Raw genomic sequence first — 20,489 nt, 5'->3', positions numbered from 1 at the left:
CACATACATAGTCACAAGTATGAAACGAATAAACAATACATACACATATACACACATGTAGGAGTGTGCGCACATGCATGTGTGCATACAACATATGCATGCATATATACAAGTGGACATACACACTACACATGCATGTGTGCATACAACGTATGCATGTGTATATATACAAGTGCACATACATAGTCACAAGTATGAAACGAATAAACAATACATACACATATACACACATGTAGGAGTGTGCGCACATGCATGTGTGCATACAACATATGCATGCATATATACAAGTGGACATACACACTACACATGCATGTGTGCATACAACGTATGCATGTGTATATATACAAGTGCACATACATACTACGCATTCATGTATGCATATGCACATATGTACTGTGTGCATGCACACATGCAAACACATGCACATGCATACAAACATACACAAACACACATGTGCAAAATGTGCACATACACACATAAATGTGTCCTTAAATACACATCGTCACATGTGCACATAGCCATGGACATACATATAGATAGTTGTATATGTTCACATGTATACAAGCACTCACCAGACTCGAAAAACACACATGCATACTCTCACACATGCGCATATGCACACATGCATACATGTCATGTGTGCATGTGCACACATACAGATGCATGCATGCCTACAAACACACATGGGCATGTACATGTACACACCGCAGATATATGTGCATGTGTACACAACACATACACACACAAAATTACACAATGACACATAAACATATAGATACATGCAAGCATATACGTAGGTAGGGAGTGCACACACACACAACTCATGCACAAATGTGCACATACACAAACATGCAAGCACATTCTCATGCATGTGCACATTCATGCAAGTGGTGGGTAGTCATAGACATCATTGCTCATGCACAAGATGTACACACACACATATGAATGAATGTATGCATGCATGTACGTGGAGAGAGAGAGAGAGAGAGAGAGAGAGAGAGAGAGAGAGAGGGGGGGGGAGTGTGAAGTGCCAAGGTTGTGAATCAATATCTAGACTGAAATTGTCATTGATATATTGAGACTTTTGAATTTGCTTTCTTGAAATCAAAGACATTTTAAGATTCAACTTTGAGACCAAACAGAGCAAGTCTCTACCCATCGTAGACGGGTCATGTTATTCGTTCATTTAAAGGGTAACATTTCACCTAGCTTGAAAAAGCTATCCCTTTCAGCTTTTGAAAGCAGATGGAAAGAGAGGAAGCATGGTTGCAGCATGGAGATCGTGTTTGCGCTTTTGATGTCCCAGAAGATGTTAACATTATAAGATTCGACCTTGAGACCCAGCGGAGCGGGGCTTTACCCATCGTAGATGGTTCATTAAGGGTCAAGTCATACATGACATGTGATTCGCCAAATTACTTCGTAGTGACATATGCCTTCCAAGACATCACCAATGCCAAGCAGAGTCACGCCATAGTTGAAAGCAGATTGTTGAAAAATTGCTCCAACCTTGATTTTGTTCCAAAACACACCAATTTAGATCATAGTACTCGCACCTACTTGTCAGTTTTCTCTGTCATCTTGTAATTAAACAGGGGTAAAACACACGAATTTTTGGTTCAAGGAGGCGGCCCTCCTTCCCAAGAAGGGCGCCACTTCAGGCTAGTAGAGAGATTTGCTTTGTTCCCTGCCACATTAAAAGTGCAGTTAAGATAGTGCCAGTAGATCAATGACCACCGATTCTAGAACCAAGGGCCTAGTGTGACCAATCCCTAAATGGTAACATTCGAACTTGCTCGCCTCGCTCGAAAAATTTACCCCTTTCAGCTTTTGAAAGCACACCTCTTGCGCGTGAGGTTGGAGATGGAAGGAGAGGAAGTATGGTTACAGCATGGAGATTGTGTCTGCGCTTTTGATGTCCCAGAAGACGGCCGTGTAGATGTTAACATTATTGCTGCAACATGGGGGCTGGATCCTTCGACCTTCATCATCGAGGATCATCACGTGAGGGTAGGCGACGGGGGTAAGTCTGTTCGTAGCATCAACAACTCCAGGTCAGCAGAACGAGACGGAAGCTCGAAAGATAGAGCGTTGCGCCTTGAAGCACGACCTGCTGGTATGCGTGCATTCTTTCTTGTCTTTTTCGTAGGTTCATACGTATCATTCATGCAATCATCACGGATCTATGTTGTGTGTTGTCTATCCATTACTGCATGGACGACTGAATCCATGCCTTTTGTCCAGAGCACCTTGGTGTGCCCAAGCTGACTGTATAGTTCCAGCGTTAGGCTGACCGTGAATTCTATGCATAGTTCCAGTCTTCTGGTGCATTTCCTTATCCTCAAGTTGTAGGGATAATCATCATGTTGCTCATAGCAAAGAGCCGTTCCAAAAGCGGCATGGCAGGTGGCCATGCCATCGTTACATTGGGGATGGGGATGTCGATCATGTTTGCCATGAAGGTATACCTGCTATGAGATGGCTGCATGTGTTTGGATGTCTCTATTTTCGTGCTGAGCAGAAGCGACCGAATCTACGACATTCTGCCAGCTGCCTTGCTTGTAAAATTGAGCTTCTTCTGCCTAAGTACGAGCACAAACATTACATTCTGTAAAGATCTTTGCAGACAACTCCTTCCAAAGACTGCTGGATCAGTGCACGCTGTAATGCCATCCGTGGCAAACGGCATGTTTTTGTGCCCAGATGGCTGCGCTTGGTGCTTTCTGTTTCTACTCGCATGTCCCTTCCCCGAAGAAATCATCAATGATGAGAAGCATCCAAAGTGGGTGTGGCCTCAGCCCAATCCTTGTCATCAGACAATTCAATGATCATGCTGAGTTTGGCTGAGCCAGTATTCCACATCTTGCATAGGTCCCGATGCTTAGGGGTCCATTTCTTACCACACTTGTAGCATAAATTTGCCTTCTTCCTACTGTCCATAATTGCCCTGGTGTGTTGTTTAAATTCTGATTTTTCCGTTACAGCATTTGTCTTAGCCCCAGGCTTGGCATCTACGGCCCTATACAGCACCAGGAAGCTTCTTGTCAGCCCTAAACTCAGCAGTACGAAAACTCCCAGAGGCAATACTAATAGCACTAAGCACCCGCACATTCAGGCTCATACAATTCAGCCAGTTCGATTGCCGCTTCCACTGATTGGGGATTTTGAGCTTGCACATTAGCGGCCAAAGATGGACGCAAACCTTGAATGAAGCGCAGCATTTTGCCTTTGTCAGTCATGTCGACCACAAACAATGACAGTTGCCAAAAACTCTGAATGTAAGCTAGGAGAGTTTTGGTTTGCCTCAAAGCATTAAACTCCCGGAAATACTGCTCAAGGATGAGTGGAGACACAAAAGCTTTGACCATCAATGCTTGGAAATCCTTTCAGGAGGTGGGTCTATTCAATGACCTCTTCGTGTACCTCCATGTATGGGCATAATCCTGTAAATGTAGACTCGCAAAGGTGATAGACTCCTCATCTTTCTTGGGAAAGAAGTGGAAATAGTCTTCCAACTTTGTCAAGAACTCTAACTCATTAGGAGTGTGTGTTGCTTTGAATTTGGGAACAATGATCTTATCCTTCATATCTTTTGCTGCATTATTTTTGGCATATCCGCCATTGTACCCGGCATCCTCTCGCTTGAGGCTCACATACTGTGCAAAAGGCATCTCCACACGCGAGTCCTCAGGCAAAGCTCTATAAGAGCGTAGTGCATCTGCCAACATATCATCCATTGTCGTATGCTGCCCATTGGCATAGCTGTGCTGGTAGTTACCTATGGCGTCACTGCCATTCCCTCCCTGTTGTGCTAGCGGCACAAAAGTGGGAGTACTCACGGGTGGTACCGTGGAAGTATGCATCACTGACTGTAGGGGTCTGCCAAAAGAATCACACTGCATAGAGGGCGCTGGGAGTGGTTGAGAAGAGGATTATCCTCTCTCCCAAGTACCCTGCATGCCAAATCCAATCCCAAGAATACCCATGGGGGCTGAAAACTATGAACCCAGAGGCAATACTCCTGAGGGTTTGCCCAAAATCGATGGCTCTGCCTGCACATGTGTAGATAAAAAAGACCCAACTGATGGCCCAACATCCTACAAGAAAGTGCTTTGCGGCACTGAGAAGGCATCACCCAAATCTGAAAAATCCCCATGTTGGTGTGCATGCAAAGAGCCAAACTAGGGCCGCTCATAGGCACGACGGGCATAAGACATGAATCCCTTGTGCGGGACAGAAAAATCATCATAGCTATCTGACAGATCCTTATGTTGTGGTGCAGGTTACTTGCCCTTATCCTGCATGGAGAGGGCTGAAGTAATCTGCTGACCCATCTGCATAATGGCAGCGTCCTACTTCGACATAGCTGTAGCGAATGGGAAGGAAATGAAAGGGGAAACCAGAGGGAAAGCCACGGAAGGCTGGGGAAGAAGAGAAGAAAAGGGGAAGAAGAGGAATCAGAGAGAGAATGAGATGGAGTTGGAGACGTGAGGTGAAGGAAGCAGGCAGGAGGAGTAGCCTTCTCCCTTAAGTGCTAGCCTTCATTATGGCTGAGTCTGCCCAGACGCTCCGGAGCTCTGACAGAAACTCAGTACGCAGACCTCTGTATGAATGTATGCTCTTGTGCGCTTGTGTGTGTAAGAGAATATATTGATACCGAGCTCTACACCCACTATTGGGCGCTGATGACTGCGAGCTTTTAGCCCACCGATGTGTACAGTGTAAATAGTTGGTGATTTCTCTGTTTTTTTTAGCTGGCAAAGGTTGCTTTGAAAGGATGCCCAGAGAATCTGGTTGTGGACATTGCCCTGTATGGCTCCAGGGGCTTATTTATGGTCTGGATTCCCCCGAGATGCATGTGGTATAAGTGAAATCTTGGCAGGATATTTGGAAAAGCAGGAGGATGGCGTACCCGGAACAAAGGTCTTGCAAGAGGCACTAGCATACACAATGATATTGTGCCAAGGGGATAATCTACTCATGGCATGCAAGGTCATAGATCTACACATGTTTCTGTGGAGCATCATAGTGCAATCCCATTTCATGCAAGGGATGATGCTGGTGGAAATGCCCCTGTTAATGAAGAGCAGATTCATGGGGATGCTCAGTCACACACTTTTGTCATTTCTCTTAATGCCTTAATGGGTGCAAAAAGTGCAAAAACTATCAGATTGAGCGGCACAATCAATGGTAGGACTGTTCATGTGTTAGTGGACAGCGGGAGTACCCACAGTTTCATTAACTCCAAGTCCTTACAAAGGGTAGGACTGATTGCCACTGAGATAGATCATGGGCTGAGAGTGGAAGTGGCAAATGGACAGCATATGATCAGCAAGTTGTGTTGCCAAGATGCACGGATCAAATTCTCAGATGCTTGAGAGTTTGCATCTTGGTTTTAAACATGGGTCCAATTGATGTTGTCCTAGGCTATGATTGGTTGCAATCATTGGGAAAAATCAGCATGGATTTCAAGGCATTGTCACTTAGCTTTGTCCACAAGGGTCGTGAGATCACATTGCGTGGTGTAGCAGCCTCCAAATTGCAGGTCATTTCAGCAAGACAGCTGGCCAGAGAGCTCAAGAGAGAGTGTGCCATCTTTGCACTGAATGTGTCAGTACCGGAAGGGGGTGGCATACCCTGTGTGAAGAATGGTGATATGCAAAAATTGCTATCACAATTTACAGATGTCTTTGCTGATATGCCATCACAGTTGCCTCCTAAAAGACATATTGATCGTGCTATAGTCTTGGAACCTGGCAGCAGGCCAATTAATAAGGCTCCATACCGGCTATCTAAAGTAGAGCGGGAGGAAGTGGCAACACAAGTGCAGGAATTACCACTATCAAGAACAGGTTTCCAATTCCCCGGATAGATGACCTGCTGGATGAACTCAAGGGTGCTCAAGTTTTCACTAAGATTGATTTGAGGTCAGGATACTATCAAATCAGAATCAAGGAAGGGGATGAGCACAAGATAGCCTTTCGTACAGAGAGAGGATTGTACGAGTTCAAAGTGATGCCTTTTGGGTTAACAAATGCACCTGCTATGTAATATGCGGAAGCTTCGGAGAAGGATCGGTACTTCAAAACTCAGAAAACAGCACTCTTTTCGCGACGGAATTAACGCACAAACTGAAAGACGATGTGCAGAAAATAGAGAGAGAAGGGGGAGATGGAGAAGGACACAGTATTGGGTCCCAATTACCCTCTGTAGGGCCCCCACCACGGATGGTGTATTTGCTTTATTAGAATGATGTAAATCTGAAACAAATACAAAGTACTTGACCTTTTCTTGGCTGGAAAACCTGCCCTTGACCTTCAGTCCTTCACCCCTTAGCTTTAGCAATGTTCTTGGCTGTCCTGGCCCTTGGTTGCTTGGAGCTCTTGGTGAATTATGAGATAAATGATGGGATTATGGGCTGGGCTTTTATACTACTCCCTTCATGCAGTCGGCTGGCTTCAGGACAGCCCACGACTGAGTATTTTTAATAAAATACTCACACTTTAATAAAGTGTTTTCACACTTGTAATCCCTGCTGTCCAGCCTGCGCATGCTTCTGGACAGCACCCTGGCTGTTGGGCATGCTGCGCATGGGTGTGGGACTGCCCCCCACACCTGGCCGCCTGCTGTTTAGGGCTTTAATCTCTATCGGCTGCCTGTCCAGAAGCTCTGGAGCTGGCCGACAGCCCCTCCAGTCCTTGCCTTGGCTGGTGGGCAATATCTTGGGCCCTCCTGGCCCCTTGGGGATGGTTCTATACCTCCCCCATGCCCATTCTACAAGTGCAAATGCAAATACCTACACTGGGGTAGCCAAGGTTGGGTCAGGTACGCGTACACTTGGATGTGAGGCGTTCTAGACGTACGTACGTTTTTGTACGTACGGAACGTTAAGGGCGTGTGCTAATTTTTTTTTCCACGTGTTGCAGGTCGGCGTCGTCTCTTTAATGCTGAGCGTCGGTGGTCATTTTTTTGGGGCGGGGCTGGGCTGGGCTCATTAGCCTTTATTATTTATAAGGCATGGCCCAAATAAAGGGCCAAACTTAAAGTAGAAAAAAACAAAAAAAAAAACGGGTTCGGCGGGCTGCAGAAAACGGGCCCAATTAAAAAACGAAAAAATAAACGGGAGAGAGAAAAAAAAAACGGGAAGAAAAATGAAAAAAAAAACAACGCGCACATGCAGCCAGCAGCGCGCAGACTATTGAGCGCACACACACACACTCAGCAAGGCTGCAAGCAATCTCTCTCTCTCTCTCTCTCTCTCTCTCTCTCTCACACACACACACACACACACACACACACACACACAAACATGTCACACACACACACACACGACTGAAGGTTGAATAATCTCTCTCTCTCTCTCTCTCTCTCTCTCTCTCACACACACACACACACACACACACACACACACACACAAACATGTCACACACACACACACGACTGAAGGTTGAATAATCTCTCTCTCTCTCTCTCTCTCTCTCTCTCTCTCTCTCTCCATATACCTCTACATTATACACTGTCAACATGAAAATTCAACCTTTTTATTTGACATTCACATGACATTGAAGAGCTCATAGCCTCATTGTAACCCCCCCCCCCCCCCCCCACACACACACATAGTGACAAGCGTGTACACTGTACACACACACATCCAAATTCCAAAATAACACACACACATCTCTCTCTCTCTCTCTCTCTCTCTCTCTCTCTCTCTCTCTCTCTCTCTCTCTGTGCCATGGGCAAGAAACGACATGCCTATTGGAAGCTTCACACACTCCAAGATGATGAGAAGAGCAACCAATGGAGATGCCGGTATTGTGGAGGTGACTTCAAAAGTTCAGTTACTCGCCTCATCTCTCATGTATCGGGTCTCGGTGGCAATGGCATTTCAGCTTGCAAATCTGTGCCACGCGACATAGCAAATAAGGTGATAGCCGAGCAAAATTTGAAGGCTTCACAGGGTGCAGCCATGGCAGCTGAAGACGAGGATTTGTTGGATCCTCTTCCTCCTCGAGCTGCATTTGTTAATCCAACGGCTGCTACAGGATCCTCTAGTGCAATGGGGCAGCCTAGTAGAAAGAGGGCAAGAGTAGAGGAGAGCATTATGGAGGAAGGTGCAGGTTCCGACATGCATTGTGATAGTTCTTCTAAACAGCAGACCACTCTCCCATGTCGCATCTTTAGCACCGCATGGGTAAAGGAGCGGCAAAGGGTTGCCGAGATAGAGATTGCACGCACACTTATACAATGCAATATCTCCTTCAATGTGCTTCGCACGGACCAATGGAAGAAGATGGTTCAAGCAATAGCCGCTGTGGGTTCGTGCGAGGATTGGCACGGGGTCGAATACAAACAAATGAGGACACGCATGCTAGATGAGGAGAAAGCCAGGATAGATGTGGCGCTGCAACCAATACGGGACAGCTGGAGAAAGTTTGGATGCACCATCTTGTCTGATGGATGGGCCGACATCCGAAGGCGCCACATGATAAACATTCTTGTATCATCATGTTTTGGCACCTATTTCTTGCGTGCGGTGGATGCTGGTAAGGCAGGTGAGAGTGTTACAGCTGAATTTATATATCAGCACATTAGGCAAGCCATCATAGAGGTGGGTCCAGAAAATGTTGTACAGGTGGTCACTGACAATGCCTCCAACTGTAGGAGGATGGGAGAGTTGGTAGAAGGTGAGTTCCCAAGCATTGTGTGGACTCCATGTGCTGCACATTGCTTGGATTTATTAATGGAGGATGTGGGGAAGCTTACTTGGGTGCAGCCAGTGTTGGCGGATGCCAATCGCATCACCACCTTTTTCAGAAAAAAACACAAAGCATTGGCGCTCTTTCGCAGCAAGAGCCCCGGGCTTGATATGGTACGGCCTTCCAAGACTCGATTCGCTTATGCATACATGGTCTTGGAGCGTTTGCAGAGGCTCCATGATCCTCTACAAGCCACTGTGGTTGATCCAACGTGGAAAGATCCACGACATTGCAATTCAGAGCCTACAAAGTATGTCCAACGTAAGATCTTGGACGAGAATTTTTGGGAGGAGACAGCAAAGATTGTCAAGTTGCTGAAGCTGCTCTTCGTTCTCTTGCGCATGACAGACATGGAGGGATCTACCATGGGTCTCCTCTACCACATGTTTAGGAGGATGCGGCTAGAGATTAGCCGGTCCACAGTGGTGTCTCAAGACAGGTAAGCCATTGTCAAGTGCACGTCACATGTTTATCGCACCAATCATTTTAAATTTCTCTTATTATAACTTTGGTCTTGACTCTTTTTTCCTCTCTAGAATTAGAGAACTGAATCAGATTATAGAGACGCGTTGGGAGTACATGTCTCGCCCAATTCATGGCATGGCTGCACTCCTTCATCCTCTTTATCGAAAGGATGAGACCATAAGCAATCCAGAGCTTCTTACCATGCGCGACATGTACTTGGAGGCAACCTATCCTCAGGAGCAGCAGTCAGAGGTAAACAACTCCATGGTATCCTACATGCATAGCTTGGGTGCCGCTTTTAGCAGAACCTCATGCAACAAGGAAGACGAGGCAAAGGCCCCGATTAACTGGTGGTTGATTTATGGTTATCAATCATTCCAACTCCAACAAGTGGCATTGCGCGTCCTCTCTCAAGTGAGTGACAATAACTCCCTAAATGGAATTTGGAAAACGATGTGTGATAATAAATAGGTTTTGATTACTTTAAGACTTTTATTACTTGTAGGATTGTTCAGCTGGTGCGTGTGAGCGTAATTGGAGTGCCTACTCTCTTATTCATACAAAGATCCGCAATAAACTCAAGACCAGCTAGTTGGAACGCTTGGTTTATTGCCGAGCCAATCTTCGATTGGTTCAAAATCTTAAGAAACTTGAGCATCCTATGCAGGTGACTGATTGTGTCATAGAGTCTAGACATTAGTATATACAAGTAACAATATTATGATGCATGCAGCTGCCAGCATTTTTGGCATGCCATGGTCACAGACAATTCGCATTGAACATGTTTATTGTTGTTGGCAGGTTGATCCTCTATCTCTCGAGCACGTTGCTACCGCAGAAGAGGCGCAGACCGCATTGAGAAACGAGCAGGAGGAGATAATTCGCATGTTGCACAGAGAGCTGGAGAGTATAGACCGCAGGGTGACTCGGGCTTCTTCCAGGGCGTATGACATTGAGCCCAGTGGTGATGCGCATGTTGTGCAGTCGAGCGGGCGAGGTAGACGAGGCGCTAGGCGCGGGACTCGTCGAGGACGAGGACGACGCACATCTACCACATCACATGCGGAGACATCGACAGTAGCTACAGAGGAGATGCTAGATGATCATGAGAGAGTACACTATGTAGAGCCTGAGTATGATTTTGATGGGAATGTCCTTACCGATGGAGACGTCCCATCTGATTCAGCTTCATCATCAGGTGTTGATGATGATGAGTAGCCTTTGCAGGACCTAGGTTGACCGGGGCACTTTTTACTCTCTTTAGGAGAGGTTTTTTCCCCCGTGTCCTTTGTATCGGTTTCTTTACTTGTAGCGCTTTGCGCATGCTCAGAGTTTCTGTAATCATGATTTTACCTTATGTTCATTTGTATCCTTCTTGAATCTCTACTCTTTCAATGTTCAATGTTTAAAGTTTAAACCATTCAAAGTTTATGTTTCATGAATGACATTCAATGATATGTACTAGTGGATCTAATTTATATATATATTATATTGACGCACTTTACGTACTTTTGCTCGAAGACCGTACTGTACTGCGTACCGTACTCGTACCGTACCGTACGTACCGTACGTATGGACCTACCTTGGGGGTAGCCCTATGGGCTGGCCCCATCTCTTCATGCAACCTACATGCCTACAGAGGCCTGGCATCCAGTTGCAAACCAGATACTCAGCACATCTGACATCATTCCAGAGGGAGACTCACAGCGCGGACTGGCACTGCTTCATGTGCAAGACAATGCACACCTGACCTCGGACGACTGAGATGGATCCCTGGCTGACTCGTCCCGTACTGGGCTCACATGGGACCAGTTCACCATCCCAGGTCCTGCACCTTCTGTACAGAAATGTCTACGTGGCATCCAAGTGCGGGATGCACGTGACATCCCCTTCTGCTTAACTTGACGGAAGCTGCATAGCCTCCAAATAATCGGTCAATAATGCCGGATAGTCTTCGAAAAATTCTTTGTCGAGCCATACCGCTTCATGAGTTCCTCGGTCCTGAAACTTCGTGAGGAACTGTCGTAGTCTTCGGCCTGAGCCATGCTTGAAACGGTGCAGAAGGATCTGTTCTGGAACCATTACTTCTGCTTCATCAATGATGTCTGGTTCCGCTTCGTCTTTGACCTCTGAAGGGGGTGGACCTGCATATGGCTTTAACCAACTGACATGAAATACATCGTGCATAGTCCAACTCGGAGGTAGCTTTAACTGCATAGACACCTCATTAATCTTTTTCCGGATGGGGAATGGTCCGAAGCTCCTGAAAGACAACTTTGGGCATCGCTTGCCCACCTGCTTTAATCTTTGCTTCATAATCCGAAGATATACCCAATCTCCTTCCGAAAACTTCATGTCCCTTCGGTCTTTATTGGCCTGTCGAGTGTAGGCCTCTTGCGCTTTAGCCAATCTGTCTTTAACGGACTCTAAGATCTCCTGGTAAGACTCCGTCACTCTGTTCGCCTCCGGTACTGAAGACGACGTCCTGGTTAACAACGACTGGAAAGGCCTTCCAAACGCTGCCTCATATGGAGTCCTGCCAATAGCTGAAGAAAAAGAGTCATTCAAAACAGCTTGAACTAAAGGCAAAAACGATTCCCACTTACCTTGCTGATCGTGGACATAACACTTCAGCACATCAAAGGCCAACTGGTTGTATATCTCTGTCTGGCCATCTGTCTGTGGGTGGAATGCACTGGAAAAATTCAACTTAGTACCAAAATTATCAAACAATGCCCTCCAAAAATGACTGGTAAACTTGGCATCTCGGTTTGACACTATGGTCCTAGGAATCCCACCAATCGGGTACCAATGCCGAATGAATAGCTGGGCAACATCCTCGGCGGTCACATTGGCCCTGCAAGGAATAAGCATCACAAATTTGCTGAACCTGTCAAAAATAGTCAAACACTGTGTATTACGCTTACTCGGACTGGGAGGCAGATTTGTGACAAAGTCCATCGAAATGTCTTGGAAAGGACCCTCAGGAATTGGCAAAGGCTGTAACAACCCTATCTTCTTTCCACGAGGAGCTTTCACCTTTTGACAAATGTCACATCGTTGTACATATGTAAACACATCACGCTATATAAGAGCTGCCCAAATTTTTTTAAATTTGGTGCCGTGCATAGCTAGGTTGCACACCTAGCTAGGCCACGCACCTAGTTAGGCTTACTTAACTAGGGCCGCACACAGTTAGGTTTTTAAAAATCCAAAGCCCCAAAAATTGTAGGCAGCCTGTGGGTGACCATGTGGGCTGGAAACTCGAGGTAACCAAAGGTTGGAAAAGCCCCAAACAGAGATTTCAATCGAATCTGAAAATTGCGACGGACAGAATTGCGACGGAAGGAGAATCGCGACAGAGCGACGGTGGAATACGCGCGAGGGGAAGAGCTGGTTGCTGTCGCTTCTGGATGTGTCGAGCGAGGTTGAATTGGTGCACAGGCAAGTCAAAGAAAGTGAAGCTGTACGCAACCAAAGATGGGAAAATTAGTTGCGTTTTTGGGGAAAGCCCTGGCAGCAGACTCACATGCGTGGCAAGGACTGCAGAATCGGTAGGGACTGATTTGCAGAATTGGAATTGACCCCTGTCACTTCTCTTGACGCACGTCGGTTTGCTCCACGAAGGAGAATTCCAAATAGACGTTTCTAATGGCGGCTGAATACTAGATTTCTTGGCAAGTGTGGAACCGATTCGTGCTTCTTGCTTGGCTCAAGCCTTCTGCGAGGACATCACTCAGGGTGGAGAAGATTCCTACGTCTGGCCCAAGATTGGGCTCTGATACCAATGTAGCGAATGGGAAGGAAATGAAAGGAGAAACCAGAGGGAAAGCCACGGAAGGCTGGGGAAGAAGAGAAGAAAAGGGGAAGAAGAGGAATCAGAGAGAGAATGAGATGGAGTTGGAGACGTGAGGTGAAGGAAGCAGGCAAGAGGAGTAGATTAGATATCACATCAAAAACATGTCCAGTACACTGAATAGGGTTGACTTATATAGTCCCCTTCTTTCCTACCTAAGTCCCACCTTTTTCCCTTCTATTTTCCCACCTATTTCCCACCTATCTTCCTTGCTATTTCCTACCTTCATTACAATAGCCGTGGCCAATTGCTGTCCCATCTGCATAAAAGCACCCTGAAGCATAGAAGAAAATGCATCCAAAAATTGTACATCAGGCGGTGTTATACCTGCAGACTGAGTAGGCGGTATGTCAGTCGGAGGAACTACGTCCAAAGCTAGCACATGCTTCTGCGGAGGAGTGTCCTCAGTGACATCACGAGGAGTGCATCGAGGAGCCATGCGTATTGTCGAGGTAATGACAAGGCTAGTGTAGGTAGGGGGGGTTATGACCGGATCAAAGCTACATGGTTGGGCGCGAGCAAGGGCAAAGATAGGTTGTGGACGTGTGCAAATAGATTCAATACCAATACATGTAGATGTGGTCCCAGAGGAACAGGTGAAGAGGATATATGGGGGGGTGTTCTTTTTTCTTTTGGGACCTAGGAATGTAGGTATCTAACTAGGGTTCTAAGCACTAGGTATGGCCTAGGATCCTAGGGGCTAGGGAGTCTAGACCTAGGGGGCTAGGTAGGAACCTAGAAATGTAGTTATTGGGAAGAAACCATGAAGTTTGTGCCCCATGTCTTGCTGCAGCTGGTGTCGTCAGTGGTGATGGTGGTAGTGGGGGGTGGCATCTATGCTGCAGCAGCCGCGCCTTTCTGAAATTGCCACACGACTTCTGCGCACGAACATGGTACCCTAGCCCTCCTCGCTTTTGCCACCTTGAGCTCTATTGTGAACTACTGGTGCTCTCCCCCCAGGCATCACCCTCTTTGCCTTCACCGTCGGTTCCACTACTCAGAACTTGGGCCTTCAGTTCTTCGTCATGCTGCTTATGTTCTTCGTCGTCTTGCTCATCACTCTCATCGCTGCTGCTAGCACTACTGCTCGGCCTTTGCCCAACGAGATTCTCTTCCTTCTTTTGGGCGTGACCTTCTCGGTGGAATGGATGGTGCTTGATTGACTTGCCGATCCCAAGCTGGCTTTGGAGCAGGAATGCCCCAACGAGATGATGAGGAATGGCTGACATGAGAGAAAGTGATGAAGATGTGTTAATGCAGGCACAAGAAATTCCTTCGAACCTTCACGTATATAACGAACACAAGTCTGCAAAACTATTGAACCCAAGGTGCCAAGAGCGAGGCTTTAATACCACTGTAGTGAAGAGGGAAGGGAAAATAGGAAGAAAGCCACAGAGGGCAGGGCAGAGGGAGAAGGAACGGGGGTGAGGGAGAAGACTGAAAACTTGAAAGCGGTGGAGAAGAAAGCAGGATGCAGTAGATAGATTGAGTAGTCACATCAAAAACTTGAGGTACAAGTGTTTTGGGGTTGACTTATATAGTCCCCCTTTGTTCTACCAAATTCCCCCCAATTTTCCCATATTTCTCCCGCCTATTTCCCACCTTCATTACATAGTGGAACTCAAGATAGAACTAAAGCTCTTACTTTCTTGCAACAATTTAACGTGGCCTACGCAGGAGGGAATTTCACAGAGTCTTCAAAAATTCGAAAGGTTGGTACTTTCTTGAAAGGTAACGCGAGTAAGTGGTACTCTATCCTTCTAATGTAGAATAAGCAGATGGTTGCTTCCCAGTGGTTGACTTCAACCTTTGAGGTGGATGTGGTTACTGCTTGGCATAAATTCGATTCCAATAATTGCTAAGACCTACAGGAATACAAGACAAAATTCTGGGATGCACTGCTGCCTATTACTTCTTGTCGTGAGGCGTCACATGCCTCTGATCTGGTCGTCATGGTGGTCTGCTAGCTTCTCATCTACCATCTTGCTATATCCTATGGCCTCCTCAAAGATAAAGAAATATGTGACATGCCTCTGTCTCCAGTCAATCGTCAGTGTAGCACTCTCCATCTGTTGATGTCTGATCTGTCGGAGAAGAGTGTCCCTATGTCATCGCATCTCTAGAAGGTACAAGCCAATGCAGATCTGATCATAGTAGTGAAGGAGTCGTGTGAGTGGGCAAAACCATATCCCTCTAAGAAGAGGCAATGGTAGCGTCCTCTGATCACATAATAGACTGGGCATTGACACAGAAAGTGCTCCTCTGTCTCAATCTCTCCTGTGGTACATAGCTTGCATGTCCATCTCTCTCTGGGTATACTAACCGCTTTGCCTGACTCGATCTCTAGCCTATGTGAAGAGACTCGGATCTGACTAATGGCAATCCTCAATGCATGTGAGACTCCTCTGTCCTCTAGGTACCGGGGTTGAATGATGAAATTGTCTGCTGATATCCTCAAAAAGTGATCATGGTAGAACTGGGACTTGGTGGGGAGCTCGCGGTCTCCACACCAAGTCCGGGATGTATGCAGCTGGAGGAGATCTAACCGAATAATTCGATTAATCTCATCTCGTGGAGGGAGTTATGAGGGAACCCTGTCTATATGTAATCCATGCCTGGTGAACCAGCGAGATATATGTGCATATCATCCAGTGGTATCTCCACTATCTGCAAGACGTATGGAGGACTCTAAAGCCAATCTTGACAGCCTCCATGTGGGCAAGGCTCGGATCTTGTGAAGGTATGTCACTGTCTGAAAGATGGCATCCAGTTGGAGAGGGGTCATGGCGAACTCTGCATGTATAATTTGGTGAAGAATTGAGGGCTTGCTGTGAATCATCCTAGAATCCAAAGCCACCTGCAACCGCTCAAATCTCGTCCACTTTGTCACCGAAAGGTCACATCCCCAGAAAGGTGATGCATACATGGCAGTCGGTCTCACTAGTGTGTCAAAAAGCCACCCCTTCTTCGGCGGGTCCTGAAAGTGTGCCTGAAAACATTGCCGCTCTAAACGTGCCAGGGCTCCCTGTCCTCATGTGAGTCGTGCTCTGGCTGCATCTATCCTGAAGACCAATCCGAGAAAAACAACCCCCAAATAAGTGTAGGACTGCACTATCTCTATTGGCTCCCCGTGGTAGGTGAAATGATGACGGTGTAAGACAGGTCGTGAGGTATGGAAGATCATAACCTTGGTTTTCCCAAGGTTGACAATCAGATCTTTCTCTCTACAGAACACGTCTAAAGTATCCAAGTGCCTCTGAAGTCCTTCTGCTGAAGAGCCCACATAGACAAACTAGAGCATGCACGATGGAGGTTCAACCTATCACTGCTCTCCTTAGTGGGACATGTCTGACCTAAGGAGTCACCCTTGATATGGCTCACCGGATACGACGAGCATGCAAGCCTCACCCACCATTGAGACGTACCACTTTCGGCCAGCTAAAGATTCAAGAGATCCTTGCATCCCATCATGCCAGTATACTAGATGTCACGTGCATCATGCCACGTAGACATTTCTGTACAGAAGGTGCAGGACCTGGGATGGTGAACTGGTCCCATGTGAGCCCAGTCCGGGACGAGTCAGCCAGGGATCCATCTCAGTCGTCCGAGGTCAGGTGTGCATTGTCCTGCACATGAGTCCAAGGTCAGGTGTGCACTGTCCTGCACATGAAGCAGTGCCAGTCCGCGCTGTGAGTCTCCCTCTGGAATGATGTCAGATGTTCTGTGTATCTGGTTTGCAACTGGATGCCAGGCCTCTGTAGGCATGTAGTTTGGCATGTAGAGATGGGGCCAGCCCAAAGGGCTACCCCAAGACCATTGATGTGGGCATGGGGGAGGTGTAGACCCGCCCCCAAGGGGCCAGGAGGGCCCCGGCTGTGCCCACCAGCCATGTGACAGGCTGGAAGGGGCTGTCGGCCAGCCTTAGGGCCTTGGGACAGCCAGCCGACTGGGCAACAAGGTCTAGAATGGCTGTCAGCCAAGTGTGGGACAGCCCACACAGGCTGCCCAGCAGTACAGTACCCTTGCGCAGGGCTGTCCAGCAGTCAGGGGTACTCTTCTTGGTTCATGCGCAAGATGCCCAGCCCATTGAATGGTGTGAAACCATTTATTCCAAAGACCTAGTCGTGAGGCTCTTTAGTAGCTGGCCGACTGCATATAGTAGAGGGTATAAATACCCAAGACAGAGATCATTTCATTTATCTCATAATTCACCAAGAGCTCCAAGCAAACAAGGGCCAGGTCAGCCAAGAACATTGCTAAAGCAAAGGGGTGAAGGACTGAAGGTCAAGGGCAGGTTTTCCAGCCAAGAAAAGGTCAAGTACTTTGTATTTGTTTTCAGATTTACATCATTCTAATAAAGCAAATACACCATCCGTGGTGGGGACCCTACAGAGGGTAATTGGGACCCAATACTGTGTCCTCTCCATCTCCCCCTTCTCTCTCTATTTTTTTGCACATCGTCTTTCAGTTTCGTGTGTTAATTCCGTCGCGAAAAGAGTGCTGATTTCTGAGTTTTGAAGTACCGATCCTTCTCCGAAGCTTCCGCATATTACAGTGGTATCAGAGCTCACTTCAAGGACAAAGATTCAGCAAAGAAAACCAGAAAATTTTTTCGCTCGTGTGGTTGGTTTTTAGACACCGGTGGACTACCCCTTTCGGAGTGACTCCCGTCCCTCGAAGGACGGTTGGTTTTTAGCCTCCGGAAGCCTCCGGAAGTCTCCCACACAGATAGTGGATGGTCAGATTGCGTTCCGGAAAGGAATTGCATTTTCCCGCTATGGCGAACTTTGGCGACGAGAGAGAACCAGAACCATGGGACCAGAGTGCACCAAGCAGCCCAGCGAGGGCACCCGGCTTGAGTGTACAAGACATGTTCCAGCAGATGATGCGAGCAATCGCAGACCAGACAACCAAGTTGGATGAGCAGAAGGCGCGGATTTTGGCTCTGGAGGAGCGTTCTCGCTCTCCAGCGTTGCGTTTTCCATCTCCTCCTCCCTCTCCTTCCGTATCCCAGATACCAGATCCTCGTCACAGGGACCCTCTCGCAGGGTCACAGCCGCAGCCAAGCTCCTTGCTTGAGATGCAGATGCGCGCATTGGAGATTCGACAACGCGAAGACGACGCCATGCGACGAGTGGAACACGAGCGTTACCTTAGAGCTTTGGACGCCAGATTGACACTGGCGGCGCCCTCGAATCATTTTCCCGAGAAAATGAATTTCAGTAAGTATAATGGTAAACTCGATCCCACTACTTTGTATTCATGGTTACATCAATTTGAAGCTTACTTTGCCGCAGTTAGGAAATCAGATATTGACAAAGTGATCTTAGCCAGTTGGTACTTGGAAGGTGAGGCCATTCCTTGGTGGACTCAGTGGGCTCATGCCCACACCAGATCAGGTATGGCAGCTTATGGGTGGGACGAGTTCGTCCGTGACCTTAAGCAGCGGTTTTTACCGCCCCACTACCTTGAGCGACTCGAAGACGAGTTCAGGGGAGCGCGTCAGAACGCGCAACCAGTCCTTCAGTTTGCCAATAAAATTTCGACCTTGTGTCTACAATTAGGCTTATCTGATTCGGACAAGAAAGGGCAGTTTTTGTATGGCTTGGACACGCAAATCCAATGGGAGGTGCGTATGTTTAGACCAGCCACCTTTGAGGACGCACTCTCGCTTGCGCAGAGTGCAGAAATGAAACACAATGGTGGCAAGCCCAAGACTTCCCAGCCGGCTTCTCCCAAGGCTAACGCCTCGGGGGGCAAAAGCCAAAACCAGACGGGGTCTTCCCCAGGACAGAGCCCGGGAGTCTCTGGCTCCAAGAACTCGAACAATGCGTCTAAGCTTACTCCAGACCAGAAAGCGAAGGCAGGCAAGACAGGTGGCAAGTTGAGTGCTGAGGAGCTTTCTCAGTACAGGAAGGAGGGTAGATGTTACTTTTGTCACACAAAAGGACATACTTCTCGGGATTGTCTGAAGAAGCCTCCAAAGGCCGCCGCCGCCTCCACAGCTTCCGTGGTGAGCACAGCTCCCACACAGACCCCAGTGGCTACCCCTAGTTCTTCAACCCTCGGTGCTTCAGTTGGAGCAATTATTAGCCGGGAGCTCGAAGATAAGCAGAAGGGCACCCATGACCAGGAGTATGAGCGCAACGAATTGCTCAAGTCCTTTGGCTACATAGGTGGCCAGAGAGTCGTTGTCTTGTTTGATAGCGGCAGCACGGAGGATGTGATCACGGAAGAGGCCGCTAGGCGTGCCCGTTTCGAGCTGACTCCGGTGGACAAACAGGTTGAGGGTTTTAGCACAAGTATGACAACGAGCGTCAAGTATGAAGCTCTAGGTGCTAAGTTAGTCATTCAGGGCATAGAGTTTGTGCGTGACTTTATGGTTGCCCCTCTTGTAGGAGCAGACATAATTTTGGGTATCCAGTGGTTTCACAAGTTTCTTCCTGATGTCAAGTGGGACAAGCACACGTTCCAGATTGATCGGAATGTGTCAAACACCCCGGTGACCATTAAGTGTGAGCCAGGTATTCCAAACTTTCCGCTCATAAGCCACTTGCAGGCTAAGCGAGCAGTCAGGAAAGGCGCACAGTGTGCGATGATTTACATCCAGACAACCCAGACGGTGGCCAGTGCTTCCGAGAAGTACTCGGTTCTCCATGAAAAGTTCCAGAAGATTTTTCTTCGGGATAGTCTCCCTCCCCAGCTTCCCCCGTCCAGACCGGAGGATCACAAGATTGACCTCCTCCCAGGCTCGGAACCCCCGAGCAAGTTTCCGTATCGCCTTTCTAAGGCAATGGAATCGGAGTTGGACCACCAACTCCAAGAATTGTTGCAAGCTGGCTTCATCTGCCCCAGCGTGTCGCCATTTGCAGCACCGATCTTATTTGTCAAGAAGAAAGATGGGTCTTCTCGGTTGTGTGTCAATTATCGTGCACTCAACAAGCTGACTATCAAGAGCAGATTCCCGATGCCTCGAATTGACTATATTCTCGAGAGGCTGAATGGAGCTAAGGTGTTCTCTAAATTGGATTCAAAGAGTGGGTACCACCAGGTTCGGATTGTTGAGGGGGACATCCCCAAGACAGCTTTCCGTACAGAACGGGCCCACTATGAATTTGTGGTCATGCCATTTGGTTTGACGAACGCCCCAGCTACATTTAACCGCATGATGATGCGTATTTTCCGGGAGTTGATTGGAGTGTGTGTGTTCATATTTCTGGACGACATACTCATATTTTCAGCTACAGTTGAGCAACATGACATTGATGTGGAGAAAGTCCTTAAGTTGCTGGAAAGCAACGAGCTCTATGTCAATGAAAAGAAGTCAGAATTTTATCTGTTCCAGGTACATTACTTGGGATATATAATCAGTGCTGAAGGCATTCGACTTGATCCGGCTAAAGTGGCCG

At 47.5% G+C, this 20,489-nt stretch overlaps 2 protein-coding genes across 2 annotated transcripts in view; both read left to right on the top strand.

Annotated features, from left to right (window-relative positions):
- Positions 1 to 1,742: 1,742 nt before the first annotated feature.
- LOC147611234 (uncharacterized) overlaps positions 1,743 to 20,489 on the top strand; it is a 74,089-nt gene continuing 55,342 nt past the window's right edge. The window contains exon 1 of the mRNA XM_086785041.1: positions 1,743 to 2,116. Within this exon, the coding sequence (XP_086641167.1) occupies positions 1,777 to 2,116 (340 nt within the window). The 5' untranslated portion in view covers positions 1,743 to 1,776. The remainder of the gene's footprint in view (positions 2,117 to 20,489) is intronic.
- Positions 7,736 to 10,604, top strand: LOC147611238 (uncharacterized). The gene is made up of 4 exons (XM_086784839.1): positions 7,736 to 9,198; positions 9,296 to 9,638; positions 9,730 to 9,891; positions 10,026 to 10,604. Exons 1-3 carry the CDS (start codon positions 7,736 to 7,738, stop codon positions 9,814 to 9,816), a joined length of 1,893 nt encoding a protein of 630 aa, XP_086640965.1. The 3' UTR covers positions 9,817 to 9,891; positions 10,026 to 10,604.

Source organism: Cibotium barometz, chromosome 47 (genome assembly GCF_041138505.1).
Source record: "Cibotium barometz isolate CiBa-2024 chromosome 47, ASM4113850v1, whole genome shotgun sequence".
NCBI classification, from domain to species: domain Eukaryota; kingdom Viridiplantae; phylum Streptophyta; class Polypodiopsida; order Cyatheales; family Cibotiaceae; genus Cibotium; species Cibotium barometz.
This window is presented reverse-complemented; position numbering and strand designations above follow the sequence as displayed.